Source organism: Oncorhynchus mykiss, chromosome 27, assembly GCF_057628025.1.
Source record: "Oncorhynchus mykiss isolate SJ-2025 chromosome 27, ASM5762802v1, whole genome shotgun sequence".
NCBI classification, from domain to species: Eukaryota; Metazoa; Chordata; class Actinopteri; order Salmoniformes; family Salmonidae; genus Oncorhynchus; species Oncorhynchus mykiss.
In genome coordinates this window covers 17,193,046-17,220,670 of record NC_143048.1, presented here as the reverse complement: position 1 = coordinate 17,220,670, position 27,625 = coordinate 17,193,046, and the positions used below count along the sequence as shown (strand labels likewise).

The 27,625-nt window shown below is 45.6% G+C and overlaps 1 protein-coding gene across 1 annotated transcript; it reads right to left on the bottom strand.

Moving 5' to 3' along the window:
- Positions 1 to 1,078: 1,078 nt before the first annotated feature.
- Positions 1,079 to 4,027, bottom strand: LOC149971251 (putative membrane protein C3orf80 homolog). Its single transcript, XM_090224682.1, has one exon. It carries the CDS (start codon positions 1,962 to 1,964, stop codon positions 1,323 to 1,325), a length of 642 nt encoding a protein of 213 aa, XP_090080808.1. The 5' UTR covers positions 1,965 to 4,027; the 3' UTR covers positions 1,079 to 1,322.
- Positions 4,028 to 27,625: the final 23,598 nt, after the last annotated feature.

Genomic DNA, 27,625 nt, shown 5'->3' with positions numbered 1-27,625 from the left:
TATTTATCATACAGTACAAGTGTGCTGACATCGCTTCTATAACCCAAACTCCCAACGAGTATCCTTTAGTTTCTCATTGCTTGTCCACTCTTATGCACTTCAGATAAACCAGTTAGCTCAAGTGATTGGGCTCTTGGAGGGTTGGTGCATCTCAACGGCCCACTGTTCCACAGAAAGACTAATGATAAATGTTCTCGCCCATCCTACTCTGGATCGGCTATCTGAGTCTGCAGCTCCAGCTGCCAGCCTCTTTATTTACTGCTGTCTATTCAATACTTCTGTATTGTCTATCAGTCATCTTCCTGCCTGTTTACATGCAGGGCATGCCTGTATTAAAGTGCTCTAATGCTGATGATGTCGATAGTTTTGTCATTCATCTATGGCCGCTACATCAAAGACAAACTATCAGAGCTGGTCTCTGCTCACTGATCACTACATGGTAACTCAACCTTGGACCAGTGTTTAGGGACATCATCTCTGAGAGGAGGGAGGGATGAGATGTGTTCATGCTGCAGAATGTGTGAGCTGAGCTCTCTGATACATTGGATAAAAGAACTTGCTGATGTAACTAAATGTGAGGCATAGCCTGTATAGGTGTGTTGGAGAGAGTGTTTGTTTTCATACCATGGTGTGACTATTACTTTTGAATCCCCACTAGGCCACTGAAAACTGCACTAGGTGATTCTCCTAGACCCTGCCCATGACCCCACTCTCTTAGGGTGTCGCAGGGAGAATTAGGATATGAAGGGAAAATTCACACATGAATATTAATAATACACAGTTGTATATGTGTGAAATAGGACAAGTATAAGCACCCACCAAGTTATCATTGTTATTATGACATTATGCACATTTCTAGGCTGTAGATATAACAATGAATAGAAGTCTTTCAGGCCCAGCAGAATCAAAAACTCATTCTCTGCCTGTTCATCCAATTTTTAAAAAATGAAAATAAAGAATAAGATGGAGAAAGCCAACTGTCTCACGGTGCCTTTGGAAATTGAACCGTTGAAGCGAAACTTCAAGTGATTGTACCGGTGCCAAATGTGCAGCCTGTCAATACACAAAAGAGCGCTAATTTCACCAACCATCTCCTTTTTATTATCTAATTTTCTCATACCAGGTCTTAATTTGCATACAAAAGGGGAATCATCTGCCCAATCGTATAAAACTCTCGTCATTGACCAATTTGCCAGTTCCTATTATTTTCAGCATGAATTGCTACAAATTGGAATTACACTTAAGTTATTATATAGCATGTAAGTCTCTCCTTTAGTTCATACTAAAATAAAAATGATTTCATTTCATAGTTCATCACATTGTCAGACAGAATTCTGTGAGGCGCTTGTGTTGTGTCCTGAAGTGCCCTGTTGCTCTTCTCTGGGTATCGGTCCTCCCCTCGTCCCTCCGTCCGCAGCAGGCTCCTCCGAACTGACCAGTAAGTTATCATCCGACCGGTCTCTGTGCACCTGCTGCATGGTCTCCTCATAGGTCGGCAGGTACTTCACCTCGTCATATGCGGGGAGCAGCACTGGCGAGGTGAAGTCCCCAAAACTGTATTCGGGGTACCGGTCCAGTAGGGTGTCCTGGGACGCGGTTGCGTGTCCGTGGAAGAGGGAGGGCTCCTCGGGGTGTTCGGGGTGGAGGTGACCGCGCGGCCGCGGGCAGATGATGCGCTGAATGAAGTAGCCCATTGCGAAGAGGAGCAGCAGAATCAGGATGCCCGATAGCTTGCGCGTCACCCAGCCCACGTTGTCAAAGAATATATGCAGCGGGATCTTGCAGCAGCGCACCGCGGAGCTCGTGCTACTGTTGCCCGTAACGGTAGGGGGGCAGCACTGCTGGCCCTCGACGCACTGGACCTCTCCACAGCTGCGGAGCAATTGGCAGGAGGAAATCATGACCGCGGACAGAAAGGTGACGCTGCACATGCACGTCCTGCTGCTGGTGGGTAGACGAAACATTATTTAAATATACTAGTCGGTTCGTCAGGTTAGGATAGACCTGTGCGCGTGCGTCCCCGCCGTCAGGTTTCTCTTTTGGTGAGAAAGAGTGCACAGCAGTCTTAGCTACTACGCCTGCTGCCTGTTTGTTCCAATCCTCTTCCTTCATCTGCTCTCCGGAGAAGGCTACTGCAGAGTAAGGATAGTCACCCGCTCCCCGGTTCTGCGAGTGAGATGAGTATCCTCTTCTACCGTTTGTCAGAGCGCGGGAGAAGACCCTCAGTAAAAAAAAAAAACGTATTTTCCAGACGTTGAAGTCAGGTGCATTTTAGGTGCTGAATGAAAGGTGAAAATACATTTTTCCGAACGTCGAGAATATGTATTTTACTGTTCTTAAGAAAAAGTATTTTATAGACGTTGAAATCAGGTGCGTTTCAAGTGCTGTAAAGAAAGGTGAAAATATGTATTTTTGGTCTTTTCCGCATGTCAATATGTATTTTTCGGATTTTATATCAGTAAAAATATGTATTTTTCAGTCATTGATTCTATATCCAAATGTCAACTGCACATACAGTGTATTCGGGAAGTATTCAGACCCCTTGACGTTTTCCATATTTTGTTACTTTACAGCCTTATTCTAAATGTATTAAATAAATAAAACATGCTCATCAATCTACACATAATACTCCATAATGACAAAGTGAAAACAGGTTTTTAGAATGGTTGCAAATGTATTAAATGTAAAAAACAGAAATACCTTATTCAGACCATTTGCTATGAGACTCGAAATATACCTCAGGTGCATCCTGTTTCCATTGACCATCCTTGAGATGTTCAACAACTTGATTGGAGTCCACCTGTGGTAAATTCAGTTGATTGGACATGATTTGGAAAGGCACACAAATCAAATAAAATTTTATTGGTCACATACACATGGTTAGCAGATGTTATTGCAGTGTAGTGAAATGCTTGGCTTCTAGTTTCTGACAGTGCAGTAAAATCTAACAAGTAATCTGACAATTCCACAACAACTACCTAATACACACACTTAAGTAAAGGGATGGATTAAGAATATGTACATATAAATATATGGATGAGCAACGACCGACCAGCATAGGCAAGATGCAATAGATGGTATAAAATACAATATATACTTACGAGATGAGTAATGCAAGATATGTAAACATCCTTATTAAAGTGGCATTAATAAAGTGAGAGTGAACCATTTGTTAGATTGGCCAACGATTTCAAGTCTGTATGTATGTTTAACAGTCTGATGGCCTTGAGATAGAAGCTTTTTTTCAGTCTCTCGGTCCCTGCTTTGATGCACCTGTACTGACTTCGCCTTCTGGGTGGTAGCGGGGTGAACAGGCAGTGGCTCAGGTGGTTGTTGTCCTTGATTATCTTTTTGGCCTTCCTGTGACATCGGGTGCTGTAGGTGTCCTGGAGGGCAGGTAGTTTGCCCCCGATGATGCATTGTGCAGACCGCACCACCATCTGGAGAGCCCTGAGGTTGTGGGCGGTGCAGTTGCCGTACCAGGCAGTGATACAGCCCGACAGGATGCCCTCAATTGTGCATCTGTAAAAGTTTGTGAGGGTTTTAGGTGACAAGCCAAATTTCTTCAGCCTCCTGAGGTTGAAGAGGCGCTGTTGCGCCTTCTTCACCATACTGTCCGTGTGGGTGGACCATTTCAGTTTGTCCCTCATGTCTATGCAGGGGAACTTAAAACTTTCCATCTTCTCCACTGCTGTCCCATCGATGTGCTGCTGTTTCCTGAAGTCCACAATCATCTCCTTTGTTTTCTGGACGTTGAGTGAGAGGTTGTTTTCCTGACACCACACTCAGAGTGCCCTCACCTCCTCCCTATAGGTTGTCTCATCGTTGTTGGAGATCAAGCCTACTACTGTTGTGACATCTGCAAACTTGATGATCGAGTTGGAGGCGTGCATGGTCACGGAGTCATGGGTGAAAAGGGAGTACAGGAGGGGGCTGAGCACGCACCCTTGTGGGGCCCCTGTATTGAGGATCAGCGATGTGGAGATGTTGTTTCCTACCTTCACCACCTGGGGGCGGCCCGTCAGGAAGCCCAGGACCCAATCGCACAAGGCGGGATTGAAACCCAGGGCCTCAAGCTTAATGATGAACTTGGAGGGTACTATGGTGTTGAATGCTGACCTATGGTCAATGAACAGCATTCTTACATACATTTGAGGTCGGAAGTTTACATACACCTGAGCCAAATACATTTAAACTATCTTGGGTTAAACATTTCGGGTAGCCTTCCACAAGCTTCCCACAATAAGTTGGGTTAATTTTGGCCCAATCCTCCTGACAGAGATTGTGTAACTGAGTCAGGTTTGTAGGCCTCCTTGCTCGCACAAGCTTTTTCAGTTCTGCCCACAAGTTTTCTATAGGATTGAGGTCGGGGCTTTGTGATGGCCACTCCAATACCTTGACTTTGTTGTCCTTAAGCCATTTTGCCACAACTTCTGAAGAATGCTTGGGGTCATTGTCCATTTGGAAGACCCATTTGCAACCAAGCTTTAACTTCCTGACTGATGTCTTTAGATGTTTCTTCAATACATCCACATACTTTTGCTTCCTCATGATGCCATCTATTTTGTGAAGTGCACAAGTCTCTCCTGCAGCAAAGCACCCCCAGAACATGATGCTGCCACCCCCGTGCTTCACGGTTGGGATGGTGTTCTTCGGCTTGCAAGCATCCCCCGTTTTCTTCCAAACATAACGATGGTCCTTATGGCCAAACAGTTCTATTTTTGTTTCATCAGACTAGAGGTCATTTATCCAAAAAGTACTATCTTTCTTCCCATATGCAGTTGCAAACCTTAGTCTGGATTTTTTTATGGCAGTTTTGGAACAGTGGCTTCTGCCTTGCTGAGCGGCCTTTCAGGTTATTTTAATATAGGACTCGTTTTACTGTGGATATATGTACTTTTGTACTTGTTTCCTCCAGCATCTTCATAAGGTCCTTTGCTGTTGTTCTGGAATTGATTTGCACTTTTCGCTCCAAAGTGCTTTCATCTCTATCAAACAGAACGTGTCTCCTTCCTGAGCAGAATGACAGCTGCATGGTCCCATGGTGTTTATACTTGTGTACTATTGTTTGTACAGATGAATGTGGTACCTTCAGGCGTTTGGAAATTGCTCCCAAGGATGAACCAAACTTGTGGAGGTCTACAATGGTTTTTCTGAGGTCTTGGCTGTTTTCTTTTAATTTTCCCATGATGTCAAGCAAAGATGCACTGAGTTTGAAGGTAGGCCTTGAAATACATCTACAGGTAAACCTCCAATTGACTCAAATTATGTCAATTAGCCTATCAGAAGTTTCTAAAGCCATGATGTCATTTTCTGGAATTTTCCAAGCTGTTTAAAGGCATAGTCAACTTAGTGTATGTAAACTTCTGACCCACTGGAATTGTGAAACAGTGAATTATAAGTGAAATAATCTGTCTGGAAACAATTGTTGGAAATATTGCTTGTGTCATGCACAAAGTAGATGTCCTAACTGACTTGCCAAAACTATAGTTTGTTAACAAGAAATTTGTGGAATGTTTGAAAAACGAGTTTTAATGACTCCAACCTAAGTGTTTGTAAACTTCCAACTTCAACTGTAGGTATTTCTCTTGTCCAGATGGGATAGGGCAGTGTGCAGTGTGATGGCGATGGCATCGTCTGTGGACCTATTGGGGCGGTATGCAAATTGCAATGGGTTCTAGGGTGACAGGTAAGGTGGAGGTTACATGATCCTTGACTAGTCTCTCAAAGCACTTCATGATGACAGAAGTGAGTGCTTTGGGGCAATAGTCATTCAGTTCAGTTACCTTTGCCTTCTTGGGTACAGGAACAATGGTGGCCATCTTGAAACATGTGGGGACAGCAGACTCGGATAAGGAGAGTTTGAATATGTCCGTAAACACACCAGCCAGCTGGTCTGCACATGCTCTGAGGATGCATCTATGGATGCTGCCAGGGCCGGCAGCCTTGCAGGGTCTAACAAGTTTAAATGCCTTACTCACATCAGCCACTGATCCCACAGTCCTTAGTAGCGGGCCATGTCGGTGGCACTGTGTTATCCTATCAATAGCTTTGACTAATCCCCAAGGTTTGTAAGATCATGGGTATAATAATAATTAGTCAAAGACTCAGCTTATGCAAAAGGCTAGTACAGCTTATTCAGAGAACGTTCTGCAGTCCACAATACAAAGACATCCATTTTATAGCGCCGCACATACTTCCACACAAACAGTAGGTATACTTCCACACAAACAGTAGGTATACTTCCACACAAACAGTAGATATACTTCCACACAAACAGTAGGTATCCTGCGCACATACTGTCTCCCTACCCAGCCGACATAGATTACAGAGACCGTGAGAAGAACTCCCCGTCCTCCCCCAAGATTGGGGAGGCCGTGAGACCAAATCTCTCAGTGGCCCCTAGCCAAGGTCGGCACCGAATTTTGCTCAGACAGTCTGTGTTTAAGATACTGTAGAGACATATTGTTTTACTGACTAAAACTACACACCTCATTAATTATAACTTTATGATTCTAATCAATTTCATACAATGATATGGTTTCAGGGTGGAGTATTCTAATCATTCATTTAAACATATAAATCCCATTAACACGACTCCATTTTGTCTCTGTACTGACATTTTGCCTGTTTTATTGCATTGTGGAGGGAATAACTACACTGTTTGTATTCAGCCATATTCCCAGTCACCTTGCCATGGTTAAATGTGGTGGTTCACACTTTCAGTTTTGCGCAAATGCTGCCATCTATCCACGGTTTCTAGTTTGGGTAGGTTTTAATAGTCACAGTGGGTACAACATCTCCTATACGCTCCCTCATGAACTTAGTCACCGTATCCATGTTTTCGTCAACGTTATTCTCAGTGGCTACCCGGAACATATCCCAGTCCGCGTGATCAAAACAATCACGGATTCCGATCGGTCAGACCAGCATTGAATAGACCTTACACGGGTACTTCCTGTTTGAGTTTCTGCCTATAGGAATGGAGAAGCAAAATGGAATTGTGATCAGATTAGCCAAAGGGAGGGCGGGGGAGGATGTTGTTGGCATTTCAAAAAGTTAAGTAGCAGTGGTCCAATGTTTTTCCCGCGTGAGTACTACAGTCAATGTGTTGATAGAACTTCGGTAGTGTTTTCCTAAAATATGCTTTGTTAAAATCCCCAGCTACAATAAATGCGGCCTCAGGATTTGTGGTTTCAAGTTGGCAAAAAGTCCAGTGTAGTTCTTTGACGGCCATCGTGGTATCGGACTGAGGGGGAATATATATATATTAACTTCCGTGACGCATATAAGGCCCTCCCACGCCCTCCTTTCTGAAAAGCTGACCACGACTCCAGCCTATAGACAGAAACTAAAACAGGAAGCTCCCGCGCTCAGGTCTGTTCAACGCTGGTCTGACCAATCGGATTCCACGCTTCAAGATTGCTTCGATCACGTGGACTGGGATACGTTCCGCATTGCGGTGAACAACAACATTGATGAATACGCTGATTCGGTGAGCGGGTTTATTAGCAAGTGCATCGGCGATGTCGTACCCACAGCGTCTATTAAAACATTCCCAAACCAGAAACCGTGGATTCACACTGCACACTGCCCTAACCCATCTGAACAGGAGGAATACCTATGTGAGAATGCTGTTCATCGACTACAGCTCAGCATTTAACACTATAGTACCCTCCAAACTCGTCATCAAGCTCGAGTCCCTGGGTCTCGTCCCCGCCCTGTGCAACTGGGTCCTGGACTTCCTGACGGGCCGCCCCCAGGTGGTTAGGGTAGGTAACAGCATCTCCACCTCACTGATCCTCAACACTGGGGCCCCACAAGGGTGCGTTCTCAGCTCTCTCCTGTACTCCCTGTTCACCCACGAATGCGTTGCCATGCAGGCCTCCAACTCAATAATCAAGTTTGTAGACGACACTACTGTGGTAGGCTTGATTTAATTTTCTTTTTTACCTTTATTTAACTAGGCAAGTCAGTTAAGAACAAATTCTTATTTTCAATGACGGCCTAGGAACAGTGGGTTAACTGCCTGTTCAGGGGCAGAGCGACAGATTTGTACTTTGTCAGCTTGGGAGTTTGAATTTGCAACCTTTCGGTTATTAGTCCAACGCTCTAACCACTAGGCTACCCTGCCGCCCCAACAACGACGAGACGGCCTACAGGGAGGAGGTGAGGGCCCTCGGAGTGTGGTGTCAGGAAAATAACCTCACACTCAACGTCAACAAAACAAAGGAGATGATCGTGGACTTCAGGAAACAGCAGAGGGAGCACCACCCTATGCACATCGACAGGACAGTTGTGGAGAGGGTAGAAAGTTTTAAGTTCCTCGGCGTACACATCCTGGACAAACTGAAATTGTCCAACCACACAGACAACATGGTGAAGAAGGCACAGCAGCGCCTCTTCAACCTCAGGAGGCTGAAGAAATTTGGCTTGTCACCAAAAACACTCACAAACCTCTACAGATGCACAATCGAGAGCATCCTGTCGGGCTGTATCACCGCCTGGTACGGCAACTGTTCCGCCCATAACCGTAAGGCTCTCCAGAGGGTAGTGAGGTCTGCACAACGCATCACCGGGGGCAAACTACCTGCCCTCCAGGACACCTATACCACCCGATGTCACAGGAATGCCAAAAAGATCATCAAGGACAATAACCACCCGAGCCACTGCCTGTTCACCCCGCTATCATCCAGAAGGCGAGGTCAGTACAGGTGCATCAAAGCAAGGACCGAGAGACTGAAAAACAGCTTCTATCTCAAGGCCATCAAACTGTTAAACAGCAATCACTAACATTGAGTGGCTGCTGCCAACATACTGACTCAACTCCAGCCACTTTAATAATGGAACGATTGGTGTAATAAATGTATCACTAGCCACTTTAAACAATGCCACTTCATATAATGTTTACATACCCAACATTACTCATCTCATATGTATGTACTGTACTCTGTACCATCTACTGCATCTTGCCATCTTGATGTAATGTATCACTAGCCACTTTAAACAATGCCACTTAATATAATGTTTACATACCCTACATTACTCATCTCATGTGTATAAACTGTACTCTATACCATCTACTGCATCTTGATGTAATGTACCACTAGCCACTTTAAACAATGCCACTTTTATATGTTTACACACCCTACATTACTCATCTCATATGTACAGTGGGGCAAAAAAGTATTTAGTCAGCCACCAATTATGCAAGTTCTCCCACTTAAAAAGATGAGAGAGGCCTGTAATTTTCATCATAGGTACACTTCAACTATGACAGACAAAATGAAAAAACAAATCCAGAAAATCACATTGTAGGATTTTTAATCAATTTATTTGAAAATTATGGTGGAAAATAAGTATTTGGTCACCTACAAACAAGCAAGATTTCTGGTTCTCACAGACCTGTAACTTCTTCTTTAAGAGGCTCCTCTGTCGTCCACTCGTTACCTGTATTAATGGCACCTGTTTGAACTTGTTATCAGCATAAAAGACACCTGTCCACAACCTCAAACAGTCACACTACAAACTCCACTATGGCCAAGACCAAAGAGCTGTCAAAGGACAACAGAAACAAAATTGTAGACCTGCACCAGGCTGGGAAGACTGAATCTGCAATAGGTAAGCAGCTTGGTTTGAAGAAATCAACTGTGGGAGCAATTATTAGGAAATGGAAGACATACAAGACCACTGATAATCTCCCTCGATCTGGGGCTCCACGCAAGATCTCACCCCATGGGGTCAAAATTATCACAAGAACGGTGAGCAAAAATCCCAGAACCACACGGGGGGACCTAGTAAATTACCTGCAGAGAGCTGGGACCAAAGTAACAAAGCCTACCATCAGTAACACACTACGCCGCCAGGGACTCAAATCCTGCAGTGCCAGACGTGTCCCCTGCTTAAGCCAGTACATGTCCAGGCCCATCTGAAGTTTGCTAGAGAGCATTTGGATGATCCAGAAGAAGATTGGGAGAATGTCATATGGTCAGATGAAACCAAAATAGAACCTTTTGGTAAAAACTCAACTCGTGTTTGGAGGACAAAGAATGCTGAGTTGCATCCAAAGAACACCATACCTACTGTGAAGCATGGGGGTGGAAACATCATGCTTTGGGGCTTTTTTTCTGCAAAGGGACCAGAACGACTGATCCGTGTAAAGGAAAGAATGAATGGGGCCTTGTATCGTGAGATTTTGAGTGAAAACCTTATTCCATCAGCAAGGGCATTGAAGATGAAACCTGGCTGGGTCTTTCAGCATGACAATGATCCCAAACACACCGCCCGGGCAACGAAGGAGTGGCTTCGTAAGAAGCATTTCAAGGTCCTGGAGTGGCCTAGCCAGTCTCCAGATCTCAACCCCATAGAAAATCTTTGGAGGGAGTTGAAAGTCCATGTTGCCCAGCAACAGCCCAAAACATCACTGCTCTAGAGGAGATCTGCATGGAGGAATGGGCCAAAATACCAGCAACAGTGTGTGAAAACCTTGTGAAGACTTACAGAAAACGTTTGACCTCTGTCATTGCCAACAAAGGGTATATAACAAAGTATTGAGATTAACTTTTGATTAAAATTACAGGCCTCTCTCGTTGTCACACCCTGACCATAGTTTACTTTGTATATTTCTATGTTGTGGTTGGTCAGGGTGTGATCTGAGTGGGCATTCTATGTTACATGTCTAGTTTGTCTAGTTCTATGTTCGGCCTGATATGGTTCTCAATCAGAGGCAGGTGTTCGTCATTGTCTCTGATTGGGAACCATATTTAGGTAGCCTGGGTTTCACTGTGTGTTTGTGGGTGATTGTTCCTGTCTATGTGTTTTCACCAGATAGGCTGTTTAGGTTTTCGTTACGTTTATTGTTTTTGTAGTGTTTGTGTTTAGTGTGTTTCTTCATTAAACATGGATTGCAATAGACACGCCGCATTTTGGTCCGATCCTTGTTCTACCTCTTCATCAGAGGAGGAGATAGAAGAAAACCGTCACAGAATCACCCACCACAAAAGGACCAAGCAGCGTGTCAACAGGCAGGAGCAGCGCGAGGAGAAGCGCAATAAGGATTTCTGGACATGGGAGGAAATCCTCGACGGGAGAGGACCCTGGTCTAACCCAGGGGAGTGTAGCCGCACTAAGGTGCAGCGGGAGAAGAAACAACAGGAACAGCCCAAGGAGGAGTACAGTATGGAGTATACTACTTGGGAGGAGATCGACAGGTGGGCGGCCGACCCAGGGAGAGTGCCGGAGCCCGCCTGGGATTCGCTGGAGCAGTGCGAGGAAGGTTATCGTAGAATGGAGGCGGTGAAAGCAGAGAGGCGCTGGTATGAGAAGGCAGCACGGCGACGCGGATGGAAGCCTGAGAGGCAGCCCCAAAAATGTATTGGGGGGGGACTAACAGGGAGTATGGCTATGCCAGGTAGAAGACCTGGGCAGACTCCCTGTGCTTACCGGGGGGCTAGAGAGACCGGACAGGCACCGTGTTATGCAGTGGTGCGCACGGTGTCTCCAGTGCGGGTGCATAGCCCGGTGCGGTATATTCCAGCTCCGCGTGTCTGCCGGGCTAGATTGAGCGTCGAGCCTAATGCCATGAAGCCGGCTCTACGCAGCTGGTCCCCAGTGCGTCTCCTTGGGCCGGTTTACATGGCACCAGCCTTGCGCTCGGTGTCTCCGGTTCGCCTGCATAGTCCAATGCGGGCTATTCCACCTCGCCGCACTGGCAGGGCGACCGTGAGCATTCAACCAGGTAAGGTTGGGCAGGCTCGGTGCTCAAGAGCTCCAGTGCGCCTGCACGGTCCGGTTTTTCCAGTACCACCTCCACACCCCAGCCCTCCGGTAGCAGCTCCCCGCACCAGGCATCATGTGCGTGTCCTCGGCCCAGTACCACCAGTGCCAGCACCACGCATCAGGCCTACAGTGCGCCTCGCCCTCTCCAGCGCTGTCGGAGTCTCCCGCCTGTTTAGCGCTGTTAGAGCCTTCCTTCTCTACAGCGCTGCCGGAGTATCCCGCCTGTTCAGAACTGCCAGTTTGCAAAGAGCTGCCAGTTAGCATAGAGCTGCCAGTTAGCATAGAGCTGCCAGTCTGCAAGGAGCTGCCAGTCTGCAAGGAGCTGCCAGTCTGCAAGGAGCTGCCAGTCTGCAAGGAGCTGCCAGTCTGCATAGAGCTGCCAGTCTGCAAGGAGCTGCCTGTCTGCAGGATGCCGCCAAAGCTGCCAGTCTGCAAGGAGCCGCCAGAGCTGCCAGTCTGCAAGGAGCCGCCAGAGCTGCCAGTCTGCAAGGAGCCGCCAGAGCTGCCAGTCAGTATGGAGCAGCCAGGGCCGCCAGTCAGTATGGAGCAGCCAGGGCCGCCAGTCAGTATGGAGCAGCCAGGGCCGCCAGTCAGTATGGAGCAGCCAGGGCCGCCAGTCAGCATGGAGCAGCCAGGGCCGCCAGTCAGCATGGAGCAGCCAGGGCCGCCAGTCAGCATGGAGCAGCCAGAGCTGCCAGTCAGCATGGAGCAGCCAGTCAGCATGGAGCAGCCAGAGCTGCCAGTCAGCATGGAGCAGCCAGTCAGCATGGAGCAGCCAGAGCTGCCAGTCAGCATGGAGCAGCCAGTCAGCATGGAGCAGCCAGAGCTGCCAGTCATCATGGAGCAGCCAGAGCTGCCAGTCGACCAGACTCTCCCAGATCTGCCAGTCGACCAGACTCTCCCAGATCTGCCAGTCGACCAGACTCTCCCAGATCTGCCAGTCGACCAGACTCTTCCAGATCTGCCAGTCGACCAGACTCTTCCAGATCTGCCAGTCGACCAGACTCTTCCAGATCTGCCAGTCGACCAGACTTTTCCAGATCTGCCAGTCGACCAGACTCTTCCAGATCTGCCAGTCGACCAGACTCTTCCAGATCTGCCAGTCGACCAGACTCTTCCAGATCTGCCAGTCGACCAGACTCTTCCAGATCTGCCAGTCGACCAGACTCTTCCAGATCTGCCAGTCGACCAGACTCTTCCAGATCTGCCAGTCGACCAGACTCTTCCAGATCTGCCAGTCGACCAGACTCTTCCAGATCTGCCAGTCGACCAGACTCTTCCAGATTCTCCAGTCAGCCAGGATGCTAGTCTGCTAGATCCTACTACCTGCCTGAGCTTCCTCTCAGTGCTGAGCTTCCTCTCAGTGCTGAGCGTCCTCTCAGTGCTGAGCTACCCATCAGTCCCGAGCTACCTCTGTCCCGAGCTGTCCCTCTGTCCCGAGCGGTCATTAAGGAGGGTAACCTATCTAGGGACGCTAAGGAGGTGGACTAAAACGATTATGGAGTGGGGTCCACGTCCAGCGCCAGAGCCGCCACCGCGGACAGATGCCCACCCAGACCCTCCCCTATAGGTTCAGGTTTTGCGGCCGGAGTCCGCACCTTGGGGGGGGGGGGTACTGTCACACCCTGACCATAGTTTACTTTGTATATTTCTATGTTGTGGTTGGTCAGGGTGTGATCTGAGTGGGCATTCTATGTTACATGTCTAGTTTGTCTAGTTCTATGTTCGGCCTGATATGGTTCTCAATCAGAGGCAGGTGTTCGTCATTGTCTCTGATTGGGAACCATATTTAGGTAGCCTGGGTTTCACTGTGTGTTTGTGGGTGATTGTTCCTGTCTATGTGTTTTCACCAGATAGGCTGTTTAGGTTTTCGTTACGTTTATTGTTTTTGTAGTGTTTGTGTTTAGTGTGTTTCTTCATTAAACATGGATTGCAATAGACACGCCGCATTTTGGTCCGATCCTTGTTCTACCTCTTCATCAGAGGAGGAGATAGAAGAAAACCGTTACACTCGTCTTTTTAAGTGGGAGAACTTGCACAATTGGTGGCTGACTAAATACTTTTTTGCCCCACTGTATATACTGTACTCTATACCATCTACTGCATCTTGCCTATGCCATTCTATACCATCACTCATTCATATATTTTTTTATGTACATATTCTTATTCATTCCTTTACACTTGTGTGTATAAGGTAATTGTTGTGAAATTGTTAGGTTAGATTACTCGCTGGATATTACTGCATTGTCGGAACTAGAAGCACAAGCATTTCGCTACACTCGCATTAACATCTGCTAACCATGTGTATGTGACAAATAAAATTTGATTTGATTTATACACGGCTGTGACTATAACCAAAGAAAATTCTCTCAGGAGCTAATACGGTCGGCATTTGTTTGTGAGGTATTCTAGGTTGGGTGAACAAAAGGACTTGAGTTTCTGTATGTTATCACAATCACACCATGAGTATATCATGAGTAGGTAATCATGAAACATACACACCCGCCTTTCTTCTTCCCAGAGAGTTCCTTATTCCTTTCTGCGTGATGTACTGAGAACCTAGCTGGCTTTATGGACGGGGACAGCCTATCGAGAGAGCCATGTCTACGTGAAACAGTGTATGTTACAATCCCTTATGTCTCTCTGGAAGCAAATCCTTGCCCTGAGCTTGTCTACTTTATTATCCAGAGACTGAACATTGGCGAGTAATATACTCGGAAGCGGTGGATGGTGTGTGCGCCTCCTGAGTCGGACTAGAAATCCACTCCGAATACCTCTTCTCCGCCGGCGGAGTTTTGGAGCAGCCTCTGGAATAAGTTCAATTGCCCTGGGTGGTATGAACAAAGGATCCAAATCGGGAAAGTCATATTCCTAGTCGTAATGCTGGTGAGTTACCACCGCTCTGATATCCAAAAGTCATTTCTGGCTATAACACACAAAAAAATGAAATACTGCAAAGTTGCTTAGGAGCTAGAAGCATAGCTGCCATATCTGTTGGTACCATCTTATCGCACACAAGCCTAAGATCACCATGCGCAATGCCAAGCGTAGGCTGGGGTGGCGTAAAACTCTCCGCCATCGGACTCTGGAGCAGTGGAAACGCATTCTCTGGAATGATAAATCACGCTTCACCATCTGGCATTCTGACGGACTAATCTGGGTTTCGCGGATGCCAGGAGAACGCTAACTGCCCAAATGCATAGTGCCAACTGTAAAGTTTGGTGGTGGAGGAATAATGATCTGGGGCTGTTTTTAATGGTTCGGGTTAGGCCCCTTAGTTACAGTGAAGGGAAACCTTAACGCTACAGCATACAATGACATTCTAGACAATTCTGTTTCCAACTTTGTGGCAACAGTTTGGGGAAGCCCGTTCCTGTTTCAGCATGACAATGTCCCCGTGCACAAAGTGAGGTCCATACAGAAATGGTTTGTCGAGATCGGTGTGGAAGAAATTGATTGGCCTGCGCAGAGCCCTGACTTCAACTCCATCGAACACCTTTAAGAGGAATTGGAATGCCAACTGAAAGGCAGGCCTAATCGCCCAACATCAGTGCCCTTCCCAGATGAGTGGAGGCTGTTATAGCAGCCAATGGGGGACCAACTCCATATTAATGCCCATTATTTTGGAATGAGATGTTTTGACGAGCATGTAGTGTATAAAATTATTTTTATAGATTGTTATAGATTTTACATAAATCCAGAGGTTTCCATTTCAGGTAATTTGCTCTACCAGTAATGAATACCTGAGGACCATAGATCTGTGCCAGGAAGTCATATTATGCTCACAAAGTAAAATACTAAACCTTAACAAACAAAGTAAAACTTGATTGCGAACAAATATTGTTTGTTGTATGTGTTTTACTGCAAGACCTCTCATCTATTTGCAGAAAAGAGCCCTGATGCAGTTCATGGATTTGCAGGCCCAGAACAAAGTTGCCTCTCATGTCACTGCAAGGACAAGAACAATCGGTTGACCTCACAGGCCAGGGAAGCCTTCATTGAGAGGTGTCTCTTGTCTAGGGTTTCCTAGTCCCTATTGAAAATAATGTTTGTAAAATGTATTGGTAGAGGAACTAAGAGATAGCCAGCCTGTTGGCATGACGTGTTTTATCTTCCGGTATAAGAAAGAAATCTGAAAGGGACGGGATCACTGCATTAATGAGCTGGTACGATAACAAACAGTAGTCATACAATGTTAACCAAGCAGCTGTCTAGCTGAACACCTTGTACTGTAACCCAGAGAAAACAACTATAGAAAGATTGTAGCCTCCGTCTATGATCAACTGGCCCAGCACTCAGAATCCAAGAGGATAATTCAGTCTAGTGTCTTCTTTAAGAGCCAAATGGTGTCCAGAGACATGTCTGATTGTGAGAGCCATGATGAAGCACCTTCCCAATGTGTATTCTGGACAGTACCCTGTGAGACCTGGAGACTGTGGAGAGCACAAAGCTGTGAGCTACTGGACACTGATGTCTACTGGTACTGTCCCTGATGCCCTATTTCTGCACATCATCGACAAATGTATCTATACCATCTTTCCAATTGACACTGCCAAGTTCACCAAAGCTCCAAAGAACAAGGCTCTCCTGCGAGGGTTGAAGAAACTACCTGATTGTGGAGAGAACCTGGGTCAGGTTGACTCTGAGCTGCATATATTGCAGCTCAGAGTAGGACCAGCTTGTAGGACCAGACTGGTTTCATAGACAACATGTAACATAGTAAATGTACACTCAAATTAGGATTGTACAGTACCGGTCAAAAGTTTGACAACACCTACTCATTCAACTGTTTTTCTTTATTTTGACTATTTTCTACATTGTAGAATACTAGTGAAGACATCAAAACTATGAAATAATACATATGGAATCATGTAGTAACCAAACAAAGTGTTAAACAAATCAAAGAATATGTTATATTTGAGATTCTTCAAAGTAGCCACCCTTTGCCTTGATGACAGCTTTGCACACTCTTGGCATTCTCTCAACCAGCTTCATGAGGTAGTCACCTGGAATGCATTTCAATAAATAGGTGTGCCTTGTTAAAGGTTAATTCTTAATGCGTTTGAGCCAATCAGTTGTTGTGACAAGGTAGGGGTGGTATTCAGAAGATAGCCCTATTTGGTAAAAGACCAAGTCCCTATTATGGCAAGAACAGCTCAAATAAGCAAAGAGAAACGGCAGTCCACCATTACTTTAAGACATGAAGGTCAGTCAATCCAGAACATTTCAAGAACTTTGAAAGTTTCTTCAAGTGCAATCGTAAAAACCATCAAGCGCTATGATGAAACTGGCTCTCATGAGGACCACCACAGGAAAGGAAGACCCAGAGTTACCTCTGCTACAGAGGATAAGTTCATTTGAGTTACCAGTCTCAGAAATTGCAGCCAAATAAATGCTTCACTGAGTTCAAGTAACAGACACATCTCAACATCAACTGTTCAGAGGAGACAGTGTGAATCAGACCTTTATGGTTGAATTGCTGCAAAGAAACCACCACTAATAACACCAATAAGAAGAAGTGTTTCTTGGGTCAAGAAACACGAGCAATGGACATTAGACCGGTGGAAATGGAGGAGGAGGTGTGTGGGTGCTTTGCTGGTGACACTGTCTGTCATTTATTTAGAATTCAAGGCACACTTAACCAGCATGGCTACCACAGCATTCTGCAGCGATATGCCATCCCATCTGGTTTGCGTTTAGTGGGACTATCATTTGTTTTTCAACAGGACAATGACCCAACACACCTCCCGGCTGTGTAAGGGCTATTTGACCAAGAAGGAGAGGGATGGAGTGCTACATCAGATGACCTGGCCTCCACAATCACCTGACCTCAACCCAATTGAGATGATTTGGGATGAGTTGGACCGCAGAGTGAAGGAAAAGCAGCCAACAAGTGCTTGTCATATGTGGGAACTCCTTCAAGACTGTTGGAAAAGCATTCCAGGTGAAGCTGGTTGAGAGAATGCCAAGAGGGTCATTGCCTGCTTAGGGTTGTTGTCCTGTTGGAAGGTGAATCTTCGCCCCAGTCTGAGGTCCTGAGTGCTCTGGAGCAAGTTTTCATCAAGAATCTCCCTGTACTTTCAGTTTCTGTTCAGCTTTCCCTTGGTCCTGACTAGTCTCCCAGTTCTTGCCGCTGAAAAACATCCCCACAGCATGATGCTGCCACCACCATGTTTCACCGTAGGAATGGTTTTGGCCACGTGATGAGCGGTGCCTGTTTCCCTCCACACGTGACGCTTGGCATTCAGTCCAAAGAGTTCAATCTTGGTTTCATCAGACCAGAGAATCTTGTTTCTCATTGTCTGAGTCTTTTAGGTGCCTTTTGGCAAACTCCTAGCAGGCTGTCATACATTTTACTGACAAGTGCCTTCCGTCTGGCAACTCTACCATAAAGGCCTGATTGGTGGAGTGCTGCAGAGATGGTTGTCCTTCTGGAACGTTCTCCCATCTCCACAGAGGAACTCTGGAACTTTGTCAGATTGACCATCAGGTTCTTGGTCTCCTCCCTGACCAAGGCCCGATTGCTCAGTTTGGCCAGGCGTCCAGCTCTAGGAAAAATCCAAGTTTCCAAACTTCTTCCATTTAAGAATGATGGAGGCCACTGTTCTTGGGGACCTTCAATGCTGCAGAAATGTTTTGGTACCCTTTCCCAGGTCAGTGCCTTGACACAATCCTGTCTCAGATCTCTACGGACAACTCCTTCAACCCTCATGACTTGGTTTATACTCTGACATGCACTGTCAACTGCGGGACCTTATATAGACAGGTGTGTGCCTTTCCAAATCATGTCCAATCAGTTGAATTGACCACAGGTGGACTCCTATCAAGTTGTAGAAACATCTCAAGGATGATCAATGGAAAAAGGATGCACCTGAGCTCAATTTTGAGTCTTATAGTAAAGGGTCTGAATACTTACGTAAATAAGGTATTTCTGATTTTTTACATTTTTATAAATTTGCACACAAACCTGTTTTCACTTTGTCATTATGGGGTATTGTGTGTGGATTGATGAGGGGAAAACAAATTATTGAATCAATTTTAGAGTAAGACTGGAACAAATTGTGGAAAAAGTGGTCTGTATACTTTCTGGATGCACAGAATAATATGAAATGCTCTGGGACCACTTTGGGAGGACAAGGAGCTGTGCTTTAATGTCTCCACAGTATGGTGGCTGAAAAGTTGCTCTGCCATTGATAACAGACCTGCAGGTGTTGTAGGATCAGAGGTCATGGGGAGAGTCCCGTTTCTAGGCATAATCAGTGCCCCCCAACCCCCCGAAAATATATACATTATTTTTGGAATTCAGTCGGGGTCTCAACTTTCTGTTAGTAGATATGATAGTAGAATACCCAACTTGCCATTTCTAAATGTGCTATGTCAGTCCCTGACAGTCACTCAATTAGCTCATGTCAGATAACGTTTTATGGATTGCTAGGTAAGTTAGTCTAGTCAGCTATCTAAACCTTTTAATAATCATGGCCGAATTACTAACCAGGCACGAAAGCCCCATGCCCAGTGGGCCTGACCTCCAGGGGGCCCCCATTGATTTTGTTGGTCCCTCTCACTCAGATCATATGAACATGGCATAAGTCATGGCGAAATGTAAAACATTGCAGGAAATTTGCTTTAAAACTGCCAAATGTTCTCTCCATCCCATGGAAAAATGTGTAGAACTGCATGAAATCAGCTTTAAAGCTGCACATTTTTCTCTCTGCTGCCAAGAGGAGGGCCACTGCAATGTTTTGACCCAAGGTAGGCAAAATGCTAGAAACGGAAGTGCATATGGAAAAGGGTAAGCTCTATAGGGTCTTGTATGGCTCAATTGGTAAAGCATGGCAGTTGCACCGCCATGGTTGTGGGTTTGACTCCCGGGACCACCTATACGTAAAATGTTTTTGTTAAAAGCGTCTGATAATTGGCATTTATTGTTATTATATTATATTAATATAATTACAGTTTGTAAGTCACACAGATGCTGTTTAGTGAGTCACTACTGTTGTGCTATTTCAATTAAAAAATATATATATATTTTACCTTTATTTAACTAGGCAAGTCAGTTAAGAACAAATTCTTATTTTCAATGATGGCCTATGAACAGTGGGTTAACTGCCTTGTTCAGGGGCAGAATGACAGATTTTTACCTTGTCAGCTCGGGGATTCGAACTTGCAACCTATCGATTTATTATTGACACCTGGGGAGAAACTTAGCCTCCATACAAGTGAGTCAATGTACATGTCGCAATGTCGCATGTACACTCTCTCCAAAGAGTATAGCGGATTTGGAGGTGAAAATTAAAAGACTTCTTCTTATCTTTCTGGTGACCTTCGCAAATCTCCCAAGAAGAAAGGGTTCCTAAGGAGAGTTTGGAGAACTGTGAAATGACATGCCAGGATCCAGGACTAAAATACTTTGTCATTGTTGGCCCCGTTCTATATTTTGTGAAACAGACAAATCAAGTATTTTTTATACTTAAAATCTATATTTTGTCATTTAAAGCATTGTTGACATGATTACATTGTTTATTCATTAAAGTGTTATAGTGTTGTTATCTCATTTTCTAACTGAATTTGTGTGTAAAGAAAATTCTATTACATAAGTGTAAAACCCTCATGGAGTTACAGAATCTGGACTTCACATCACATTTGGTAAATAATGACTTGTAAAAAAAAATTGCACTAGCAGTTTTTAATTCATTCACAGGAAAGTGTATTAAAGGGATTGGTACACATCTATTGTAATCTACTTTAACCATTAGATTAAGGTGCCATTAAAAGGAGACGCCGACAGATCTCGCCTCGTTAAAAATGAATGGCTCTGTCAGTGTGGTTTACAATGGGTCCTGTTAAGAGAGTGTGATTTACATTACCTTACACAAGACCCCAGAGAACGCAGTTATGGAAGCAACCATAAAACAGCATTCATATAATATATTCTAATCTAAACCTAGATTAGAGGCTATAGCTCATTAATTAATAAGAAAGTATGTTTTATGTCAATGGTTGGTCAATCAATTTCTATTCATGTCTATAGGCCTACTTTACCAACCAGTAAATGATGGCAATGGGCCCCTGCAGTTTAACCTGGTTTGACACATTGGCTAGAACAACGTCTACAGTGTAGGTAGTCCTCTTAGGCTACAGCCTACTGTAAAACTATCATGTTAAGTGTTGGTAATCTCAGGCTCAGTTGACCGTATTGTGGAATAGGCCTAAATAAATATGAATAATAAATCAGTCCTCAAGTCAAAGAGCCTTAAACATATTCATTTTGTTTAGGATTCCTTGCTTCAACTTTCTATAGAAGCCAGTTCAAACAAATCTTACATTTTCTGTCATCTATTTTTGTTGTCTATTTCTAAAAGACTCCTAGCCCACCAGTCCGTTTCTCATAAACAACGGCTAATGCACAATGTGCCAAATTCAATTACCGGAGCATTATGACGTGAATTTAGTGGAAGGTGAACATCAACGAGCCTAATTTATGCAGCCTCATATTTCTAGCCGTAATTGGCCTCTATTGTGGATATGTGATACCAGGGCCCTCTGCTTTAAACAGATAAACAAATACACAATCAATAGCAGCTTAGTGGCCTGTACAGTCATATCAGGATTAGGCCCTGCTATGACCATTACAGTAACAATCATACTGTTCCTGGTTCGTCGAGTTACTCATCCAAAACCATAGCTAGATAAAATCATTGAAATTCCTTAAAATGTTGGCCTGCTTTGTATAATTGTCCAAAAAGTGCTTATTCATGAGTATCTTAAATAAATCCCACATAGTATCTTAAATAAAATAAAAAATACCTGCACTTGTCTTTTCCTACTAGCATTGACTTTGCTGCTAACTACTTTATTTCTAGGCCTGAGAAATGTAGTTGTGTCACCTAGCTATCTTAAGATGAGGGCACTAATTGTAAGTCGCTCTGAATAAGAGCGTCTACTAAATTACTAAAATGCAATATGTCATGACTTGTCAGAAGTTCACATTTCCCCTCCCCTCTCTCATTTTGCCTCTTATCTATTGCTCTTTTACTGTTTCTCCTCCTCTCCATCATCTATCATTTCTACCACTTCCTGCATCAGTCTCGCCCACTCACTGTCTTTCCCTGAAACGCACCACAAAGTGCTGCATGCTCTTCGCCAGTCAATGTAAATAAATGAGCCCTCAGCTCTCCCCCTCTGTTTCACTCTCCCCCTGACTGTTTCTCTCTTCCCCTTTCTGTTTCTCTCCCTCTGTCTCTACTGTTTCTCTATATTTCTCTCTCCCTCCCTGTCTCTAGAGAGCTTTCAACCAACAGATCACACAAATTGGGAACATCAAGTATTTTTATGAAAAACCAAAGAAAGAGGTACTCTGATATTTATTTTCTGGATGTAAAAAAAAATGGACTGAATATAGAGTGTTCCTGGCCTGCACTGAGAAATAGAGAAAGAGAGAGAAAGGAGAGAGAGAGATAATGTACACACGTGAGAGGTGGGTTGGGTGGCAGAGTAAATTTAAAGCCGGACTGAGTTCGGGGGGGGGGGCACAGTTTGGGAACCACTGGACTATTCTGTCTAATGAGTGAACAGAGAACAAATCACTCCCCTAAACATAAGTGCTATTCATTTGACACAAGGGCCTCTTGTGCTGTACTTGATAATGCAGCCTTACAGTGTCCATTACCCCCATTATTAATGTATAGTCCGCTCCATGTTCCATGGCACGCTTATCACGTCTGCATTAATTATGGACAAAAGCAGCCTTGTCAGGCCATCAGCTTTACTAATAGATGGCTCTCTGTGTCTCTCTCTGTTCTTATCCTGCTCATAGGCACAGATCTAGGATCAGCGCATCCTCTCCAAATCCTGGCATTAAATCAAGGAGGGAAATTGAAACATGAGTTCAGATCAGTGTCTCAGGACAACATCATCCTACTCCCTCTGGTCCACTGAAGGACCCCAGAATACAGCACTACTCTGGATGAATGGAGTACTGTACTTTACTCTGCTAATGCTTCTGTGTTCACCCTGAGATCTCTGTCAGACGGGCCTGGTGTGTGTGTGAACATGTGTTGAGCATATGGTTAGAGAATCTGTGTTTGTTTAAGATCATTCAACATGCATTATGTGTGTTTATATTGTATGTATCTGTTTCCGTGTTTCATGTGGGTTTGCTTCGCTTGTTCTGTGTGTGTGTGTGTGTGTGTGTGTGTGTGTGTGTGTGTGTGTGTGTGTGTGATGTCTGTGCTACATTAAGTAAAGAATGGCAGGATGCTGCGTGGGTGAATACAGTGTTCTTGGATTCCCATTAGTTTAGACTGTAATAAATAGCAGGACCTGCATTTAAAAAACACAGAGTAAATTGTGTGAATCCAGAAAGTCCCACACCACAGCTATTTCACACCCACATACATCTCTACTCTTATCGCCCTGCCGGCTCAAAGCTTTGGGCTGTGTGTACGTGTGTGTGTGTGTGTGTGTGTGTGGTGTGTGTTTGTTGCTCTTCCACTCACATTTGTGTGTTTCTTGGCTTGGAGATTAATCAAAGCTTGGCCTTCCTTTGAAGAAAGAAGCTAAACTCTCTCTTTTCAGAAAAGAGGAAGCTAAAATCTTGTAATAGAAGTGAGAAGGGGAGGAGGGGGGGGGGGGGGGGGGGGTTAAACTTAGGCCGAGCAGTTGCCACTAGATGCTGTTCTAAGTTCAGTTTAGCATTTTACACCCAAATGGTGAGGGTTAGGAGTAGGACTAGGGGGAAGTCAACTGATCATTTCTGCTTTGTGATTGGTCTCATCAGAGCTGCCATTCATCTGAATGTATGGCTTCATGGTTAGTCATGATTGTGGCAATTACCTTACAGTTAGGTACATTGACGATATGTTGTCGTGAGCGGAAGAGATAGCTTGACATTCAGTAAAAGTCTCTCTGCCCCTCTTCCTATATCTTTCTGTGTTTTCCTTTCTCTTGATCTCTGCTGTAAGATACACTACCATGCTCTCCTCCTAACAGAGCTGCGGAGGGGAAAACCTAGAAGATAAAACTTCCCATGTAAAACACATTTCTCTTTCAATAAAGAACCATTACAGTCGCTCGCTCGCACGCACACACACACACACACACACACACACACACACCCTCTATCTCTGTCTACTGGTTTCTCTCTCTCTTTTAGTGTGACAATTCCCTGTGGCCCACACCCTTCCTCTGGTATTCCTTCTCTCTGCCTTCCTGGCACATCTGGCAATTCTGTTTTTACACATTCACATGTACACTATAACACACACACACACCTGCCACACCTGTCCACCCCTTACTCGCCTCTCTCGCTCTCCCTCGTCTCCCAGGTTTGTTTGGGTTGCCAGCGCCAGGCAACCAGTGTCTGCCAGGAATCACAAGCCATTTGGGGGGAAGACTCTTTTAAGATGTCCTCCCCGATCCACAGAGTACAAGCTCATTGTCTCTCAAACGGGCATTTATCTGTCAGGGAAAGCTGTTCAGTTAGACCCATATTAAACATTGAATAAGTTTGCCTGTAAATGTTGTTTGTTCAATTTGAGAAAACTGTACTTTGAGATATTTTCTCACATTTAAAGAGGCAGAACATACGCACAGTAAAATGAAACTCAAAGACAGTCCATGATGGTGAAATAGATGATTGTGTCTGACCTGATGACATAACCTGTGGTCATGTGTCAAGGATCAAAGGTCATTGTTCCTGCACATTGAATAGGATAAGATGATGCAATTTCCTACATATCAGCCACCCTATTAGTCTCCTCACTGAGTGGAGAGTCACTACCTAAGGGGAGGGAGGGGGAACACAGGGAGAGAGACATGCTCATCAGGTCTTCTTAATTGCTGAAGCTCTCTCACCCACAGAGTAAGGTAAGACCCACCGGAGGGGATTCCATGGCCTGGAGAAACAATTCTAAAACTCACACACACTAGATTAAGTAGGGGGAAATCCTGTCAGAGGGAGTTGAGGGGGCATAAGTAGACGCAACCGGCCCGAGGTGTAGAAAGCCCCTAAAACCACCCGAGCACAGAGACACCCCCCCCCCTATCAGGTACCCTGGCCGTCCACCTATACGCCCAGCTGCAGATGACTCAGTGCTTAGGCTACACACATAATCGCATGCATATATAAACTCTCGCTTACATGCATTCCCTCTGCTGTAGATAGTTACCTTTTGCGTACACTCTAACATATACACACATGCACTAGTGTGCACAAACACACACACAGCTCTCGCCACAGAGCCAGGTGGTTAAATATAGGATATTCTTCCCCATGTGTTAGGATTCAGGATGGTGTGTGTGGGGGTGGTGATAGGGGGGATCGGGGACTTTTGAACCCCTGCCTACGCTGAGTTAACTCACACATGGAGGGAGGGGGGTCCAGGGTGCCAGACTGCGTCCTTCATCCGTGTCTCATCCTCCCAACGCCCACGTCCCATACTGGAACTCATCCCACGGTCGCCTCTGTGAACGCACCAACTCCCCTGAAGGCTCAGAAACATAGAATCAACAACAGAGAGAGAAGGAAAGAGGAAGTCAGAGAGAGAGAGAGAGATACAGTGGGAAAAAGTAAGTTGTTTGTGATGGAGGGTGAGAGAGGGGTGAGTTACTCACATCAAAGTTCCCTTGGGACCATGCTGACTTGCATTTCTCTCTTTTTTCTTCCTTCCTAAATTACTGTCTCCATCCTTCCATCCCGTTTTTACGGACGCCAAGAGACAGGAAATGTGTTAATATGTGAGAACGCACAACAATTAAAGCCAGTCCTCTGTGGTGGGAGAGAGACTGTTGCCAAAGTCTAGATCTCTCTTTAGTAACAGTGTGTAGGTGTCATATCCACACACATGCAGCCCTTGGGATACACATATAACTGCATGAATGCCACAAGTCAGCCCCATTAACATAAAGTTGACATATGAAAGATAACTTAAAGATGATCTGGGGACCGACTCTGGAATCTCACTTAAAGAGCCCATGCATGGGCCTGCACACTTAAAATATGTACTCTCTCTCTCTCTCTCTCTCTCTCTCTCTCTCTCTCTCTCTCTCTCTTTCTCTCTTTTGCCATGGGGATATTTGAACCTCAGTACTGTGAGACATGACTCAATGGCTCATCTGGAGACTGAATAGACTGGATCCTGTCAGACGGTCTATAGCTAGATGTGTTTAGGGGTGCAGCAGACCTGCATCTTTTGTTCATTGTTCTATGATCATTAACCCTGAGCCTATTGACAGGAAACGACATCCCTCGTCTCCAGAGTAAGAGGATACCTCGTTATATATAATGTGTCTGTGTGTGTGTGTGTGTGGGTGCATGTGTGTGTGTGTGCGTGCGTGCGTGTGTGTGTGTGTGTGTGATAATGGGATAGCGGCCCTCTCCCCAGAACAACAAGGGTCAAATGAACCCCCTAGAGTAGGTGACATCATCCTTTCCAAACTGGTCTGTCCATCCTAAAAAAAGCCCTGTCTTACCCACCGCTGCTTTAGCATTCAAACAAAGTAAGGCTTCTTCCTTGTTCCAGGGGCCCTGTCTCAATGCATTATACTTACCTACTCACATACTTAGCTGTTGGAATCCATAATGTATGTTTCCAGTACACATGGCCAGGGACAGTTTCTGTTGGTATTTTGACATGGATTTACTCAAACAATTGCAATCTTACTGTTGTGTTTCACCAGACCAGCAGATGCTAGGGGCGTCCCCCCAGACAACTGTGACTGTGTGTTTGACATGTGGATTTCCCTGAGTGAGCATCAGGTGAGGGAGTGGATGAGAACAACTTCACTGGATTAAGACCCAGCCTGTGTGTATAATCCTCTCCCCAGTTCCTCTACACCAGAAGAGAAGTATGAATGGATGAGAGTGCAATTTCAGTGGATTGAGAGTCCTCTCCCCTGCCCCTGTACATCAACACAGATTACAGAGCACTCAGAGCAGCCAGAGGCCTCTTTCTCTCACTCCCCCAGGTCTCCTCTCCTCTCTCTCTCTCCCCCAGGTCTCTACTCAGGTCTCCTCTCCTCTCTCTCTCCCCAGGTCTCTACTCAGGTCTCCTCTCCTCTCTCTCCCCCAGGTCTCCAGTCAGGTCTCCTCTCCTCTCTCTCTCCCCAGGTCTCTACTCAGGTCTCCTCTCCTCTCTCTCTCCCCCAGGTCTCCTCTCCTCTCTCTCTCCCCCAGGTCTCTACTCAGGTCTCCTCTCCTCACTCTCTCCCCCAGGTCTCCACTCAGGTCTCCTCTCCTCTCTCTCTCCCCCAGGTCTCCACTCAGGTCTCCTCTCCTCTCTCTCTCCCCCAGGTCTCCACTCAGGTCTCCTCTCCTCTCTCTCTCCCCCAGGTCTCCTCTCCTCTCTCTCTCCCCCAGGTCTCCACTCAAGTCTCCTCTCCTTTCTCTCTCCCCCAGGTCTCCACTCAAGTCTCCTCTCCTCTCTCTCTCCCCCAGGTCTCCTCTCCTCTCTCTCTCCCCCAGGTCTCTACTCAGGTCTCCTCTCCTCTCTCTCCCCATGTCTCTACTCAGGTCTCCTCTCCTCTCTCTCTCCCCCAGGTCTCTACTCAGGTCTCCTCTCCTCTCTCTCTCCCCCAGGTCTCTACTCAGGTCTCCTCTCCTCTCTCTCTCCCCCAGGTCTCTACTCAGGTCTCCTCTCCTCTCTCTCTCCCCCAGGTCTCTACTCAGGTCTCCTCTCCTCTCTCTCTCCCCCAGGTCTCCTCTCCTCTCTCTCTCCCCCAGGTCTCCACTTAAGTCTCTTCTCCTCTCTCTCTCCCCCAGGTCTCCACTTAGGTCTCCTCTCCTCTCTCTCTCCCCCAGGTCTCCACTCAGGTCTCCTCTCCTCTCTCTCTTCCCGAGGTCTCCTCT

What these genes read in the sequence shown, in the direction of transcription:
- LOC149971251 (XM_090224682.1), bottom strand. Translation starts at nt 1,964, where the DNA reads ATGTTTCGTCTACCCACCAGCAGCAGGACGTGCATGTGCAGCGTCACC.